The 17,619-nt window shown below is 46.0% G+C and overlaps 1 protein-coding gene across 4 annotated transcripts in view; it reads right to left on the bottom strand.

Annotated features, from left to right (window-relative positions):
- Window positions 1-17,619, bottom strand: part of DDX4 (DEAD-box helicase 4) — a 369,112-nt gene that overhangs the window by 111,373 nt on the left and 240,120 nt on the right. For all 4 annotated transcript variants that reach the window (XM_030193136.1, XM_030193139.1, XM_030193137.1 and 1 more), the window contains one exon: window positions 6,219-6,348. In XM_030193136.1, the coding sequence (XP_030048996.1) occupies window positions 6,219-6,348 (130 nt within the window). The remainder of the gene's footprint in view (window positions 1-6,218; window positions 6,349-17,619) is intronic.

Below are 17,619 nucleotides of genomic sequence, written 5' to 3'. Positions count from 1 at the left end.
CCAATAGTCACGCTCATTATCAATTCATAATTAAATCAATGAATATGATATATACTTGATTATGGTCTTTCTTTGTGTTTCTGGAACACAGACCATAGAAGTCCGCCCGACCCTATCCGTATGTTCCAACTGCTGGAGTTGTTGTCGAAGCCCACTCCAGCCTATTTGTCTTCTCATTTGAAGGCAACAGACTGTAAAAGTCTGTCCAGCATTGTCCTCATGTTTTAGCCCCTGAAGTTGCTATCTAAGGGGGAAATGGGACTTGATATACCGCCTTTCTGTGGTATTTTGCAACTACATTCAAAGCGGTTTACATATATACAGGTACTTATTTTGTACCTGGGGCAATGGAGGGTTAAAGTGACTTGCCCAGAGTCACAGGGAGCTGCAGTGGGAATCAAACCCAGTTCCCCAGGATCAGAGTCTGCTGCACTAACCACTAGGCTACTTTCCAGCCCATCATAAACCAGATTGTCATATATGAGACACAGACCCATTCAAGTCTGCCAGGTATCGGCCCTAGATCATCACATCCGGAGTCACCATCTAAGCGTCACTCGAAACATCTACACACATGCAGCCATTTAAGTTTAGGTTTTTTATAATTTCCATTTTCTAATTAGAAATACTCTATGTTCATCCCATGCCTTTTTGAATTCCGTCACCATTTGTGTCTCTACCACCTCCTTAATGGAGACTTTCCGCATATGTCCTGTTAAAGCAAGGAGGAAGAGGAGACAGCACTCAAAAGAACTTCATACTCATTAAGTGAGAGGCTGGCATAAGTGCAGCATACACTTCCACGGGAACCCCACCAGAATGGCTTCCAACCCCACAGAACTGTTTCTGTCCCCGCGGGAACCACAGGATTCCCGCAAACCCCGTTCCTATGCAAGTCTCTATTCCAGAAGTGATCCGGGACATTACAGGCTGGCGAGCCTGATGTTGGTGCTGGCCAAAATGGTAGAGTATTATAAAGAACAAAATTACTCAGCATATACATAGGCATGTTCTTTATAATACTCTACCATTTTGGCCAGCACCAACATCAGGCTTGCCAGCCTGTATGTCCCGGATCACTTCTGGAATAGAGACTTGCATAGGAATACTGCACCCCTCCCTACCTTCCTGAGCAGGTAATTGAGAGAGGAGTCATGCCATCCACTGTTTATGAGTGTGTTCATAGGGGCCTCTAGAGACTTTTTAGGCTGCAAACTGATTTCCAGGTAACAGAGGGGTGGGGGGTGGGGGGCTGGCAGAGGAGAGAGACAGAAGTCTGCAGTCAGGACAGGAGAATGGCAGGGGGTCTGTGGGAAAGGAATCCTGACTCCTTTGCAGTGAGATACAGATTGCTTTTATTGAGGATGTACCTTTTAAGGAAATGCAATATATATACATATATTTTTTTTATGTGCCCGTTTGACAATTATAACAAACAAATGATACATCCTTCATGGCGTATTCCTATATGTGTTCCTGAAAAAAAAAAAACAGTTCTTTGTACTTTGGGCTGAGAAACCCTATATAACTGCCTGGTCTGGAACAAGAGAAGGTCGATGAAAATCTTCCTTAAGCCTATCTCAATAGATTAAGGAATATGCGACCATTTCCATGGCTCCCCCTTTTATGTTCCCTCACTACCCTGCTTCTTATGTGCTACTTCTAATTTTCTATTATTTCTTATTTTCCCTGTTCATGGATTAGCATAAATTTTATTAATGTAAGAAGCTTCTTTTGTTTATAGTTGTTTTTGGTACTTACCCAGCCGGTGGTGCTAAGAAATCAGTTGGGGAATTTGAATGGGTGAAGTGTTGTGTTTTTGGTTCTGAGACACAGCGTCAACAGTCCCAAACAGATCCAAGTGGTGGTGGGGGATCATGTGATGGCAGCGACCTGAGCAGACGCCTGTTGACTGCTCTCCCCGCTCCTACTGATAAATCAGCTTTAATATCTGCCCCCCCCCCCCCGCCAGGAGCGATTCAAGTGGTGGCGATTCAAAGTGCCATAGTGCAGGGTACACAGTGGTGGAATTTGGAGCGCCCCAAAAGTTCGCACCCTAGGTATGCCGGCTAAGGACTGTGCGAGAGCGCGGAGATGTACATACACGCAGCCAAGATGGTGGCGGAACAGGGAGGATTGGGGTGTGCTGCCTCTCTGCCTGTGTTCACATTACAGGAGGCAGCAATAAAAGAAATAACGCGGAACATGGCGGACATTTTGGATGATAAATTGTCTAAACTGAACGCTGCTATGGATGAGCTTAGGGAGAGTGTGGCATCACAAAATATGCGAATACAGCAGGCGGGGGACAGGATTTCGCAACAGGAGGACGCAGCGGTAGGCATGGCCTCCCAGGTCGCAGGGTTAGAGAAACGCTGCAGACTGCTGGAGGAGAAAGTGGAGGACCAGGAGAATAAAAGTCATTAAAATAACATCCAAATCATAGGGCTGCCAGAGTCTATGAAGGACAAGAAAATCTGGGCCCTGGTGGAGGCCTGGCTGCCCAGGGAGCTGGGACTAGTGGAGGAGGGGCAAAAGCTGCAAGTAGAAAGAGTGCACAGCATGGGATTGCTCCGAGACCAAAACGCCAGACTGCGCCCGATAATCACCAGGATACTCAACTATGCTGAAAAAAGTCTCTTCTTATGCTTAAATGGCGACAGCGGAAAGAAGTGATTTCTCAAGGGCATAAGTTACCGCTATTCCAAGATTTTTCCCAGCTGGTCTCGGACCTCCGTAGGCATTTAGCGAAGTATTGTTCACAATTATTAAACAAAGGAGTAAAATTTTCCCTGCAATACCCTGCGAGAGTGCGGGTGGTACATGAAAACACCAGAGGAACTTCAGGCTTTTCTGGGGAGGTTAGCGTAGAAGACATGCTGTGTCTCTGACTCTCGCTGATCCAAAGATCATGTGTCCTGCTTTATTTGGCCTGTCTCATGCGAAAAACCTTACACCGGCTGCAGAAGACGACTGCAGTTAATTATGCGACAGCAGATTGCAAGTGGTCGAGTACTCTCAAATGGAAATATGTCTTAATAGACTAGCACGTGGTATCTGCCTGATCTGCCTCTGTGACTGCACTGCTGATTGCTGGTGGTTTGAGGTAGTGATGGCTAAGGGAGAAATGCCTGGAAGACCAAATGCAGGCAGGAGTTTAAAAATGTAGCCTGGTTGTTGGGTCTGGGGGGAGGGGGCTTCCTCTAAAGGGCAGTTGTAACACTGGGTATTCTTGGGGAGGAGAGGGGGTTGGGGTAGGAAAAAGTGTGCATGGTGAGATTAGGATGGATGACAAAGTTGATGAATGTGGTATTTGTGAAATCCAGACTTTACGTGTGTGGGGAGGGGGGTAGGCGGAGGAGAGGGAGGGGAGATTGGGGGACCAGGGAGCCATTGGGAGACATCTCTTATGCTTGTTGCTCTGCTACAATTGGGATTCAGTTTTACTGCAATAGAGAAGAAAGGGGAGTGGCGACCGATTTGATGATAACCTAAGATCGGCGTGTATGATATCTAGATTTCTAACCTATGGGCAGTGGCATTCCTGGGGGCGGGGGGGGGGGGGGGGGGGGGGGGGGGTGGGGGGGCGCGATCCGCCCCAGGTGTCAGCCGCCCTAGGAACGCCACTGCCTATGAGTAATCTGAGGATAGGCACCCTGAATGTAGATGGCATCCACTCCCCTGTAAAACACAAAAATTCTCTCATATTGTGCGAAGATGCGTATGGATGTCATGCTGTTGCAGGAGACCCATCTCTAGCAGGCTGAACATCTCAAACTAAAATGCAGCTGGGTGGGGGAGCTAGCACTCTCCTCATTCAAAAGCAGACAAAGGGGGGTAGCTATTTTGCTTCATAAGAAGCATCAGACAGTTCAACATAGACTAATCCAGGACCCAGAAGGGAAGTTTGTAATATGGGTAGGGGAAATGGCAGGGAAGAAGGTGGCCCTGTGCTCGGTTTATGCTCCTAATGTATATTCCCACTCCTTCTTCTGTCGGCTCCTGGCACACTTGGTGTCCATGTCTGGGTTCCAACTGTTCGTGGGGGGAGACTTCAATATAACTGCTGATCCTCTAATAGATTGCTCTCCTGCCAAGCCCAGATTGCAAAACTGGCGAGACAGGGGGGTGAACTTTGTAATGCGGGAGCTGGGCCTCTTGGATAGCTGGCGGGTATTGCACCCTGATGACCATGACTACCTTTTCTTCTCAGGTGCGTGGGGTATATGTGAGTCTAGATTACATGCTACTGGACTCTTCTTTGTTATCTCAAGTAGTAGCGGCTAATATACAGGATGGGGCGCTTTTGGATCACTGTTTGGTGTGGATGGATGTTTCCTGGCAGCAAGGAGAGAGAACAAGGATGTGGCGCATGAACCCCACTCTCTACTTAGATCAGGACTTTCGCCAGTACATAGAGAAGGAATGGGACTACTATCTCACAGAGAATGACCCAGACTCGGTTGACCCTGTTACCTATTGGGAGGCGGGCAAGGCGGTGATGAGGAGCAAGATCTTAGCTAACACAGCGAGGAAAGGGAGAAACGACTGATGTCTATCTGACCAGCTGCAAAATTAAGTGGTCAGCATATCCTAACTAGGGACAAGGGGGTGAAGAAGGCATACAACGCCGTTCGCCAACAGATTAATGAACTTTTGAATAGCAGGGCCGCTCAGGACATCTCCATGTACAAATTCAATATGTACAGGTGGGAGAATAAAGTGGGGAAGTTATGTAGAGCACAATTTTCTCTTTCAGATGATACTGTTCACAAGCTGATTCAGGCAGACTCTTTTTTAATAATTGGCTTTGAACTTTGGAACATTTTATCATTTGCGCTGACAGTGCCAACTTTGAAGAGATCCTGCAGGGCGGTTATAGATGCTGGTTAGTTGCAAATCTGGCAGTATTATGTCCAGCACAAGCATAATGCTTGTTCAAAATTTCAAGTCCATATCTTTGTTTGCATGGAAGTTGTTGCGGTCTGAATATTGGTCCAAATATGTTCCGATGAGTCACGACCAATTTTGATGCACACTTTAAGTCAACTTGTTTGACTGGATTTTGCATCCATAATGTTAAAATGTATTTCATCGGAATTAGCATCAAAAACTGTACAGGATTTGAATTTTTTAGCCATTCTTATAAATGTGTTTGGATTTTATTAGACCCCAAAAATGGCATTTTGGTAAATGTCATGCCCTTATGGACCCCCTTTCAGAAAAGGGGGTCTAGATCTGCAACTATTGCAGTTAGAGACCTCAAATTTTGGGAAACTTCGTTTAACACCTGACTCGCGCAACAAATAAAATTTGAACAAAATTGGAGACATGATGGTGGAAGGTTTAGACCACTTGGCATGGAATGACCCATTTGTAAGGTACTCTTTTTGCTGTTCAATAACTTTACTGATACCCATTAGGGAGATTTTGGCTCCAGAAGATCTAGAAAAGAGGCGTAAGCTAATAGAATTTTCCATTATGCTCTACCAAACACCAAGCTAAGCTCTGCTCAAAACTTGATACGTATATAACCTGTATTGACTGAGTTTTACTTGGGAAGAGTGTTCATTAAGATATATTTGATTGGTTTGAGTACCTTAATTTTACTGCATACAAAATTGATTGTATGCGTATAAGTGTACAAATTTGCATACAACTGATTTGCATATATTAAGTTCTAATGATTACAGAATACTTCATAAAATGAATAAATGAAAGAGACCAAATTGGGAAAACTTATTTTGGTCTATTTCATTCGTTTGGCCGTTTACATCTGCAGAACAATGAGGACTCTCTCCCTCTCAGGGAGAGTCCTCATTGTTCTGCAGCAGAACAGGAGGAATTATTTTTCACTAGTTGCCAGGATATGGTATGAATGGTTAGTATATCTAGGTTTAAAAAAAGGTTTGGAAAAGTTCCTGGAGGGAAAATCTATAGTCTGCTATTGAGATAAGACATGGGAAAAGCTACTGCTTGTCCCTGGGATCGGTAGCATGAATCTTGCTACTATTTGGGATTGTCAGGTATTTGTGACCCGAACTGGCCACTGCTGGAAGCAGGATACTGTGGATTGGATTGACTTTTGGTCTGAGCTATTCTTATTTCTTAGGTACTCAATGTTGGTTTGCTACATCTGCAGCCAGTCCAAAAGGATATAACATCTATAATTTTCGAGTTTCTCAAACAGTAATCATGTTTAAAGTGCACTTTCCTACCTTCTGTCTACTGATCACATCTATTAGTCTTCCGGGAGTTGCACATAGTATATTACAACCGTAGAGTATCTGACGTATTGAATGGCCAGTTTGTGTTCCTCCATAGACCACCACTGGCCTTACACAAGTTCTACAACAGAAAGAGGTTAGTAACAGTTTAGATATACATTACTTTTCAAACTAGCTACAAAAATAACTTTGGAAATTGTGTACATGTGCTACAAAACCCTGAACATCTTCCTGAATAGTCTGAAAAGGAACTCTAGTGGAAGAGCACAACTCCTAGACTAAGAGCTTAACTGAATAACTAAAACGGGAGGTGAAAGAAACCATAGGCCTATGTTTTCTGCTACTATGAGTTGTACAGTCAGTCAGTGAAGGAATGTGGGGGAGTATGATAGCAAGTATTTAGTGATACACACTGAAGGCCGTGGCAAGCATACAAGGGGTAGGAGGTCTGCTCAGAAATGAAATGATCACAGAGGTTATGTAAGTAACAGGGATGTGTCCCTGGCACATAGCCATATCATACAAGTACAACCTGGTTCTGGACAGAATTTGTTTTCCTCCAAGTGTGTGAAGATATGAATGGTCAGACATTGACCCCTTCAAGCTAACTCTTGACAGACTTCCACTAAATATGTACGTCTGGACTATATCATTTTATGCACCTACTGCCAAACTAGGTCGTTTTAAAAGGGCACCACCCATTAGTGAGGGGCAATTAACAAGATTAGCAAGTGTTATGTTACTAATCAGTATTATGTGTATGAACAAACCATGTATGTATTACCCTGGGTTGTACTTATGGAAACCACAATATTTTAACACCATATAAAGGTGCAGCACAATGCTTTGTAATTCAGACAGAAAATCTGATTGCTGAACCCGTCTCTCAGTGCTGATACAATAACACTTTCTTGTAATGTGATCGGAATCTGGAGACTTTGAATTGACTCTTTAGGATTGCCCAGGATACCGTTACCACTTAGCGCCAGGTAAGAAAATTTCTTCTTACTACAGTACTGTGTATGGCTTGGTTTTCTTTGTGATCCCTTCAATGTCTCTTGATCCCTCACTTTTCTTTCCTCCTGCTAGTACAAAGCCAATATGAATCACTTTAACTAGTCACGTTGTTTCTTACTAAGAGTGGGAGTCACACTAATTCAATATCACTCAAAAGCTCAGCACTCAACTCAGCAGCGACTCTTTCCACATAGGCAATCTACCCATGACTTGCCTGCCTCATCGGTCCAAAATCATCTATTTCGAACTAGTTTTATCTATATTTCTTTCTTATCATTGTTGCTCATTACTGTTAACTCGGTGGAATAATCCGTTAGGAAGCCAGTAGAGGTAAAAATCTGCTGATGGTCTAGGTAAATCAAAAAGCTGATCAGCCACTATAAATTCTGCTAGTTTAAAAGCAAAAGGCAAAGAAGCCACAGAGCAGTAATTTGAAATCTCCGACATTCTTCATTGGATCCTTGAGACGAGGACATACATATGCAAGCATCCAACATTGAAGTACAATACCTTGAATTAGGGAAGAAAAAATAAGATTATGTAAGCTAACAAAAGGGAGCCAAATTGCAAGGTAGCACTGGATCATAAGCAGCAGTGGTAGGCCTAGTGGTTTACAAAAATTTAGCTGCCATAAAACAAAGTAGTACCTGAAAAGAAACCAGCTGAGGACTGAGATAAGGAATCGAGAGGTGACACCAAAACTGTGCAAATAGTGTCGAAATACGTATTCTTTGAGGCGGGTTCCAGAAGAACACTCGTCAAGAGGCACAACCAGTGTCCATATGGGATGCAGAAGGCAACAGTACCAGGGCAGCAACGAGAGAAGATGCAGGGAAATCAGATGGTGATCAAACAACAATTGCAGATTTCTAACCTTAGTATCATAATAAAGCCAGAAAATCAGCTGAAGGTAAATCCTCAAGCCCTTTAATATTTGACTGTACTGTTAAAGAGAAAAGGATGTGTTTTGAGGAATTTGGAGCATCGCATATCTTACCTGGGCGCTTTCAACTGCACTCCATCGTGGAGACGAACAAAGCTCACGGGGGCGTGTCGGCACAGTAGCGAAGGAGGGACAGGGGCGGGCATGGGAGTGGCTAATAGATGGGCGGCTTCAGGCCATAATGGAAAAAGGAAGGGCGCCCGTAGCAAGAATTTAGGTCGTTTTTGGACCTTTTTTTTTTTTTAATGTTTAAATCATTTTTATTGAAACTGCAATTACACTAATATGTACAACATACACAATTTTCTGTTTGCTGAACCCAGCCTGCTATGTTACAATCAATGTTTATAACATCTATCCAAAACAGTTACATGTCCCATGTGATTTGCTTTTTCTTTTTTACTAGAGTCCTTCCCCACCCTTCCCTCCCTCTTCCCTAACCCCCATGCTCATTCCTATGTGTTCTTCACCCCCCTACCTCCCTCCCCCTTCCTGTATGTGTCTCTTGTACATGTGCTCATCCATTTTCCTCCAAACCTCAGGGCAGCCCGTTGAGCACTTGACTACGCGCTCGGGGCGATATCTTGTTTATGTATTTCCCCCAGATACTTAGGAACCGTGTCCTTCTCTTTGGCGTCAAGCGTGCCCCTCTTGCCTCCCAAAGCATCAGTTGATGTAGTCTGTTCCTCCAGTACCAATGAGAGGGAGGCACGTCCACCACCCAGTGGTTGAGAATGCACTTTTTCCCCACTATGCATGCTTTGCTCAGAAACATCCGCTCCCCTTGAGTCCCAACCCCCCACTGCCCAGGGATACCCAATATCATTTTCGCAAAGGTGAGAGCAATTGGGTACCCCAGCACCTCTCCCATGTATCTGCCCAGTTTCCATCAGAAGGCTTTGAGAGCTCTACACTGCCATAGGCAATGCACCAGTGTTGCACTGTTCTGTTTACATTTCGGGCAGCTGTCTGAAGACACTACTTTAGCATGGAAAGCCCTTCTAGGGGAAAAGTACGCTCTGTGTAAAATTCTAAACTGACACTCTTGCAGTTCTGCACTATAGACCACCTTCGGTATACCCATCAGTGCTTGCTTTATATGATGCTCAGAAATTTGTTGTTGCGCTTCCGCGCTCCACCTCGCTGCCACCTCTGATACCTGCTTTTCTGGTTGCCCTTTCTCTAACTCTTTGCGGAACCAGGAGACTGAAACCTGCCCCAATGCATCCCCCCTCCATGAATTCCCTGAGTTGTCTCCCAAATCTAAGGGACAACCCCTCCTTCACTAGGCTACGCACATAATGTGCTAATTGTTGATAGGCAAAGAGCACCGCCAATCCCCCCGAACATCTTTGTTGGAAGTCAGCCAATGAAATCAAGGTACCATCCTCTTGAAGAAAACTCTATTAGCTCTACACCCTGTTCCTGCAATCTACGAAACACAGCATTTTCCCTGCCTGGGGTGAAATCATCATTCCCAGCCAGTGAAAGGAATACACTGGAACCCGGGTCTTGTCCCCACCTTTGCAGTAGCTCCCGCCACACCTTCCTCAACGGCTCCAGCAACATGCTTTCTCTAAGTCTAACAGGTAACTGCCCTAGCCGTTTAACATGGAGTAAATTGTTCAGATGCCACGGGAAGAAATACGCCCTTTCCAATTCTACATCCGTGTATGTGGTCGAGCCCAGGAGCCAGTCCCGCAGATGTCGTAGGAGGCATGCCTGGTTGTACTCCCGCATATCCGGCAATCCTAACCCCCCCACCCTCCAGTTCCCTAATAGCTGTTGCCACTTCATCTTAGGTTTCTTGCCAGCCCAACAGAACTTCATCACTATTCTTCTGAGTGTCCCCAGTTCCCGCCTTGCCAACCACAAAGGAAGAGCCTGTAATACATAGAGCCATCGTGGAAATACTATCATACGGAACAACTGTATCCGCCCCGTTAACGACACAGGGAGCATAGACCATCGTGCCAACTGCTCTTTGGTGTCACTTAGCAATTTGGCAATATTAAGGTCGTAAATCTGCCTGGTATCCATTGGAAGTTGTATTCCCAGATATTTAAAAGAACCCTGCACCCATCTCAATGGAAAACCATCCCCCCACCCCCTTTGTAGTTCTTCAGAGCTGGCTAGGGCCTCTGACTTCGAAAGATTTAACCGGAACCCCGAAAAGTCCCCATACTCCTCTAAGCTTTCCATAAGATATGACAGGGAGCGCCTCGGGTCCGTGATTAGCACCAACAGATCATCCGCAAATGCAGCTGTCTTGAAGGTATGCTCTCGAATCACCACCCCTCGAATATCTACATTATTTTGGATCTCCCTCAGAAGGGGGTCTAACGCTAGGATAAATAGAAGCGGTGACAGTGGACAACCTTGTCTTGTCCCTCTCCCTATCGGGAACCATTCAGACTGCAGACCATTCGCATGTATCTGCGCCTGAGGGTCTGCGTATAGTGTTCTCACCGCCTTCTCAAACAATCCCGTGATCCCATAAGCTCGCAGCGCTCCAAACAGGTATCCCCAGTCCACTCTGTCGAACGCTTTCTCAACGTCGAAGCTGATGAGCAGAACCGGGGTCTGTTCTATTCTGACCCTCTCTAACGCAACCCATATTTGCCTCATATTCTTAGCTATCACCCTCCCACATGTAAATCCTACTTGGGAGTCCATAACCAAAGTTGGCAGAAACCTTGCTAATTGATTTGCTAAAATCTTTGCCAGGAGTTTTAACTCCACATTTATAAGTGAAATTGGTCTATACGAGTCTGGTCTATCTGCTGGTTTACCTGCCTTGGGCAGCACGCTGATTTGTGCCCTATTCAGATGCCGTGGCAACTGCCCCTGCTGAATGGCTGCATTAAATACTGCCGCGAGCAATGGGCTCACCTCAGCATTCAATATTTTGAAAAATTCACTTCTCCAGCCATCCGGCCCCGGAGCCTTCCCTAGTTTACTCCCCTTAATCACTAATTCTACTTCCTCCTCCATAATGGGTGCGTTCAGCACCTCTGCTTCTTCCGTAGATACCTTCGGTAGGGTCCATGCTATGTAGGTACGTCCCACTGGGGCGTACTAAATCTTCCTGTTTCGTATATAGCCTGCCAAAGAAATCCCTTAGGATGGCCACTATGCCCTCGTCTGTATTTACCCGTATTCCTGCGCTATCCTCCATGGTGAGGATTTTCTTAGCACTAAGCCTCTGGGAGGCAAGTCGAGCCAAAAACCTCCCACTTTTGTTGGCAAACCTATATAACTGATACTTATAATATATGTTTGCTTTCTGAGTCTTCTCCTGCAGAAGTTCATTTAAGGCCTGTTGTGTCTCTAGCAGTCGCCTTCTCACGCCCAGATCATGACCCTTTCCGTACTTCTTTCTCAATGCCACCACCTGCTTCTCCAATCTATGCACCTCCCCATTCCTTGCTCTCTTTTTGAAGGCCAGATAAGAGATGATGTCCCCCCTGAGGACGACCTTAGCCGTCTCTCAAAAGAGGACTGGATCTGACCTATGCTGTTCATTGTGAGCACTATATTCCCTCCATTTCTCCACCAGGAAAGGCCAAAATTGAGCGTCCCGATACAGGTATGTGGGAAAGCGCCAAGTTCCCAGTGTGGATCTCCCCCCTCCCAACCGGATCTGCATTCTCACCCAAGCGTGATCAGAGACCATGATTGGGCCTATCTGAGCTTCCTCCACTTTGGTGATAAGCTCCCTTGAAAGCATTATGTAATCTATTCTAGACAGTGTATGGTGGGCTCTAGAGAGGTGTGTAAAGTCCTTATCTATCGGATGTAACAATCTCCAAACATCTACCAACTCTAATGTATCACATACCCTCGTAGTGCCCCTTTCCCTTCTGTTCAGTTCCTTCCCTGTCGGTTTAGATCTATCCCATATTGGGTCCATTACATCATTCAAGTCCCCTCCCACCACCAGTGGTATTTCACCCATTGCATGAATTTTGCGAATAAGCTGCATTACAAACTGCTTATCATAAGTGTTTGGAGCATATATATTACACAGCACTAATGGCTGGTGTTCCACCACCACTGATGCGAGGACGTACCTCCCCCCTGGATCTGCCACCACTCTTTTGACCTCCACATTAATGTTTTTCCTAATTAGGATCACTACTCCTCCCTTTTTTTTGACTGCTGCTGCTTCGTACACTTCCCCCACCCACCAGGTTTTCAGCTTTTTATGCTCTTCCCGGGTGAGGTGCGTTTCTTGCAAAAATGCTATGGACACTTTCTTATCATTCAGTGTTTTTAGTATTTTTTGTCTCTTGATCGGAGAGGATATACCCCCCACATTCCATGTTATTATCTGTAAGGTTGTCATGTCACCCCTCTTTCTGTATTGCACCACTCCACTGCATGTCTGTTTCCCTGCAATATGTCCCGAGAGAGTGTCCCAGCCTCCACCCTCTCAGCCCGATATAAGTCCCTCTTCAGCCTTATTCGGCCTACCCCCCAGTTCGTTCTCATTCTCACCATACCACAACAGCCATACAGGAAGTTCCCCTCCCTCCTCCCTCTCCCTCCCCCCCCATCCCACCCCCTCCAGCCCCCCTTCCATTCCCACTTTCCATCTCTTCATGCCACTAAGCATAACTTCCTTCTGTACCGAGGCTAGGGCGCCTCTAAAAACCCTCGGCTATCCAAACCCTCTTGTTCTTCCCACCCCCCTTTTCTCACCAGACCTCTAGATGAAAAATAAAGTCCAGAAAAAAGGTCCATTCTTTTTTCCTGCCCTTCGCCAGAGTTCTTTATTCTTCCCGGATTAACCTCTTGACTTTTCTGAATTCTGCGCCCTGTGATCTCTGCTCCAGCCGACAACTGGTCCTGCTGTAAACTCCCAGTAACCAAACAACAACAACTCAAAACCTCTTTGGAAAATTCCTTCAGTATGCCCTCAAGGCTCTCCACTCTCAGTTCCAATTTGTCTCCGCTATGTCTTTTAACTTATAATCCAACAGTGCGAAACATTAGTCTCTGAGCCCACCAATATTGCTCTGTGGGGTTTGCTCCCTTGATTCCATTGCCTCTAAGCTCTCATCCTTCGCGGCCCGTGGCAAGCATCCTCTCCACATATGTATTCGCCTCCTCCACCTTCTCAAAATACACCGCCTGTCCATTTTCCATCAATTTGAGCTTGGCCGGGTACAGGAGGCTAAATCTGTATTTGAGCCCAGACAACTTCGTACACAATGGCGCAAAACTTTTCCTTGCCGCAGACACTGCTGTGGAGTAGTCTTGAAAGCACAATATTTTTTTGCCTTTATATTCAAGGTGTTTCCCCTTACGCAGCTCTTGGAGAATAAGCATTTTGTGGGCATAATTTAAAATCTTGAATATTACCACTCTGGGTCGACCTGCTTCGTCTCTTCTCTGACCAAGCCTGTGCGCTCTTTCAACCCTCAAAGCTGCCACCATCTCCTCGTTTCCCAGCGCTTCTGGCAGCCATTTTTCTAAGAATGTACTTAAATTCCTCTCAGGTAACGCTTCAGGCAGCCCCACGAGGCGAAGATTGTTCCTCCTCGAGTGGTTCTCGAGGTCATCGAGCTTCGCCTCCACCTCCGCGAGGCGCGTGCGAATTCTTGGCTGCTCCTCCGAGACTTTTATTATGTCCTCCTCCGCCTGCCCAACTCGCTGCTGGACCGCCTGCAGTTCATTAATCAGCTGTGTGTTTCTCTCGGTCAGCCCTTCAAGCTTGTCTAAAATAAGCTGTAGTTTGACTCCCACCGCCTGCTCCACTGCCGCCTTTACCTCCTCGGTAATTTCAGTTGCCCATTGTCAGCTAAGCGGTGGCGACGCCGGTGCGGTCTTGTCTGCCATTCTGTCTGCGGCACGAGTCTTTTCTTTGAGCTCTTTCCGAGCTGTTTTTGTTGCCATCCGGTGCTTTTTGAGCTCCGCGTTGTTCAAAAAATGTTTGCGGTTTGCTCCCTTCGAAGTCTGTGGGTCGTTTTCAATGGGGTTAAGCTGCTACTAATGCTGATTTATGCTGGCGCCCCGGAGCTACCCTTCCTCACGTCCTCACAGCTCCATGCCCCCACCGGAAGTCTTTTTTTTTTTTTTTAGGTCCAAGTCCCAAAAAGGTGCCCGAACTGCCCAGATGACCACCGGAGAGAATCAGGGATAACCTCCCCTGACTCCCCCAGTGGTCACTAACCCCCTCTCACAAAAAAAAAAAAAAAAAGTACTTTAAAAACTTTTTTTTTCTAGCCTTTAAGCCAGCCTCAAATGTCATACCCAGCTCCATGATAGTAGTATGCAGGTCCCTGGAGCAGTTTTTAGTGGGTGCAGTGCACTTCAGGCAGGTGGACACAGGCCCATCCCCCCCTACCTGTTACACTTGTGTTGATAAATGTGAGCCCTCCAAACCCCCCCAAAACCCACTGTACCCATATGTAGGTGCCCCCCTTCACCCATAAGGGCTATGGTAATGGTGTAGAGTTGTGGGTAGTGGGTTTTTTTTTTTGGGGGGGGGGGGGGGATTTGGAGGGCTCAGCACCCAAGGTAAGGGAGCTATGCACCTGGGAGCAATTTTAATGTCTTTTTTTTATTTTTAAAAGTGCCCCCTAGGGTGCCCGGTTGGTGTCTTGACATTTCAGGGGGACCAGTGCACTACGAATCCTGGCCCCTCCCACGACCAAATGCCTTGGAGTTGTTCGTTTTTGATACTGCTGCCTTCGGTTTCCATTATCGCTGAAAACTGATGCCGACCACCTCAAACCTGCCCATCTCTGACATTTGGCCGGGCCCAACCATATTATCGAAAGAAAAGATGGCCGCCCATCTTTTTTGATAATACAGTTGGGACCGCTCCTTCTTGTAGCCGTTCCTGGAGATGGGCGCCCCCTTTTGATTATGCCCCTCAATGTGTCTCTGTCTCACACACACTCTCTTTCTCAATCACTGACACCCCACCCCCCACAGCAACACTGACCCTCCTGCAAGCCCCCCGCCACCCCTTCCCAGTAAAGAAGCATCAACCCAGTCACACTCTCTGTGTCACACACACACTGATGCAGGATCCAAGTTGCCCCCCCCCCCCGGTCAATCTCACAAACACACACACTGATGCAGGACATGGATACATGGACACTGACTCTCTCTCTCTCTGTATCACACACTCAATCACTGACATCCCCCCCACATCAACACTGACCCCCCTGCAAGCCCCCCGACACCCCTTCCCAGTAAAGAAGTATCAATCCTGTCACACTCTCTGTGTCACACACACACACTGATGCATGATCCCAGTTGCCACCCCCCCTTGTCAATGTCTCACACACACACACACAGTGCAGGACATGGATACATGGACACTCACTCTCTCTCTCTCTGTATCACATACTCAATCACTGACATCCCAGCCCCACAGCAACCCTGACCCCCCTCCAAGCCCCCCGCCACCCCTTCACAGTAAAGAAGCATCAACCCTGTCACACTCTCTGATTCACGCACACACTGATGCAGGATCCCAGTTCCCACCCCCCTCTGTCAATGCCACACACACTGATGCAGGACATGGATGCATGGACACTCACTCTTTCTCTGTGTATCACAGACACAATCACTGACACCCCCCCCCCCCACAGCAATGCTGATCCCCCTCCAAGTCCATCGCCACCCCTTCACAGTAAAGAAGTATCAACCCTGTCACATTCTCTGTGTCACACACACACACTGATGCAGGATCCCAGTCGCCGCCACCCCCCCCGTCAATCTCACACACACACTGATGCAGGACATGGATACATGGACACTTAACTCTCTCTCTCTGTATCACACACTCAATGACCCCCCTCCAAAGTTCACCACCCCGGCCCCCACCCCCCCTGCCATTCTGACACACACACACAATCTATATCACACTCACAAAGACACTCGCCTCTACCCTCCGAGTTAGCCCCACCGTCTCTCACTTTCACACACACACGATCTCTCTCTGTGACACACACACTCTCTGTCACACATACAGTGAAGCAGACTCACAGTTCACATACTGACTCTCTGTCTCACAGATACTCTTTCACTTTCTGTCACTCTCATAGTTACTGTTTCATAACCTTTCCGTTTACTTTATAATTCTCATTACATGATAACTTTAATACTGCCCGCTTCATTTTTTCCACAACAGCGGACACAGAGAAAAAAAAGCAGGGTGGCACCAAATGTGCAAGGTAACAGGAAACGCACGACACAACTGACTAGACTGAGATCAACCGACCTCACACACTCTACCACCAGGTATGGAGCTCAGTGTTGGGAAGTAGAGGGGACAGAAAGGGAGACAAACACTGATGCACACAGATGCTTTGGGGGAAAGAAAAGTAATCACACAAACTGTGACCTGCAAATTGAAAATCTCTCTCTCTCACAGACACACACACTCTGAGTCTTTCTATCTTACACTCTCTCTCACACACACTGTCTCTCTCTCTCTCACACACACACTCTCTTTCACATATAATCACTCTGTCTCACACATACTTCACTTTCTGTCACTCATATACATACTGTGTCCTAACAGTACACTTAAATACATAATTGCCATCACATGATAACTTACATATTCCCTGTTTCATTTGTTTCAGAACACTGGACACACAGATAGCAAACAGGATCTGAACAAGGAAAAATTATACTACATTGTTAACAAAGTTTACACAAAAAATATTGTTTATAAAGAAATATTACAAATGTAAACAACAATTATATTCAGAATACAACTGTTCGAAAAACTGCTTTGTCACTCCCTTTTACTAAATCGTATAAATACAATTAAATAACAACCAACAAAAAAACAACACAAGATATTATACATAATACAATAATGTAAATTATTCATTAGCATGAAGCGCCCGTTTCATTGGTTTCAGAAACGGGCCTTTTTTCCTAGTATGCAATAAGACAAACCAAAAGGTCCTACTAGAAAACTAAAATAGGACCGGATTACAAGATCTGAAGAAACTATTCCAACTCGTAAATAAGTTACTAGACACCACCCCTATCGCCACAACCAACAAGGACATCCCATCCGCAGACAAATTTGCTAATTACTTTAACAAAAATAATAAAATACGCAGCACACTTCCTCAGTACAACACCGACATTGAAAATTCATCAACAACCTGGACCTAATCCCTCTGGTGGGATACCCAGCTGACTGTATCTGGTCAATATTTACCCTCCTCACCACTGAATCAGTTACACAAGTGACTCGTAGATTTGTCAACACCCACTGCAAACTGGATATGTCCCAGTCACCTACTTAAATCCGCCCCCGGCAACTTCATAGCAGGCCTCACACATCCCACCTAAACTTCATGCTACAACAAGGTCTCTTCCCCGAGGAATATGGTAATTATCCTACTCACCCCAATACCAAAAGACACTAAGAAAAACACAAACAACCTC

The sequence above is a fragment of the Microcaecilia unicolor genome, chromosome 2 (assembly GCF_901765095.1).
Source record: "Microcaecilia unicolor chromosome 2, aMicUni1.1, whole genome shotgun sequence".
Classification (NCBI taxonomy): Eukaryota; Metazoa; Chordata; class Amphibia; order Gymnophiona; family Siphonopidae; genus Microcaecilia; species Microcaecilia unicolor.
The sequence above is the reverse complement of the archived record's forward strand: the minus strand, read 5'-3'. Positions and strand labels throughout refer to the sequence as shown.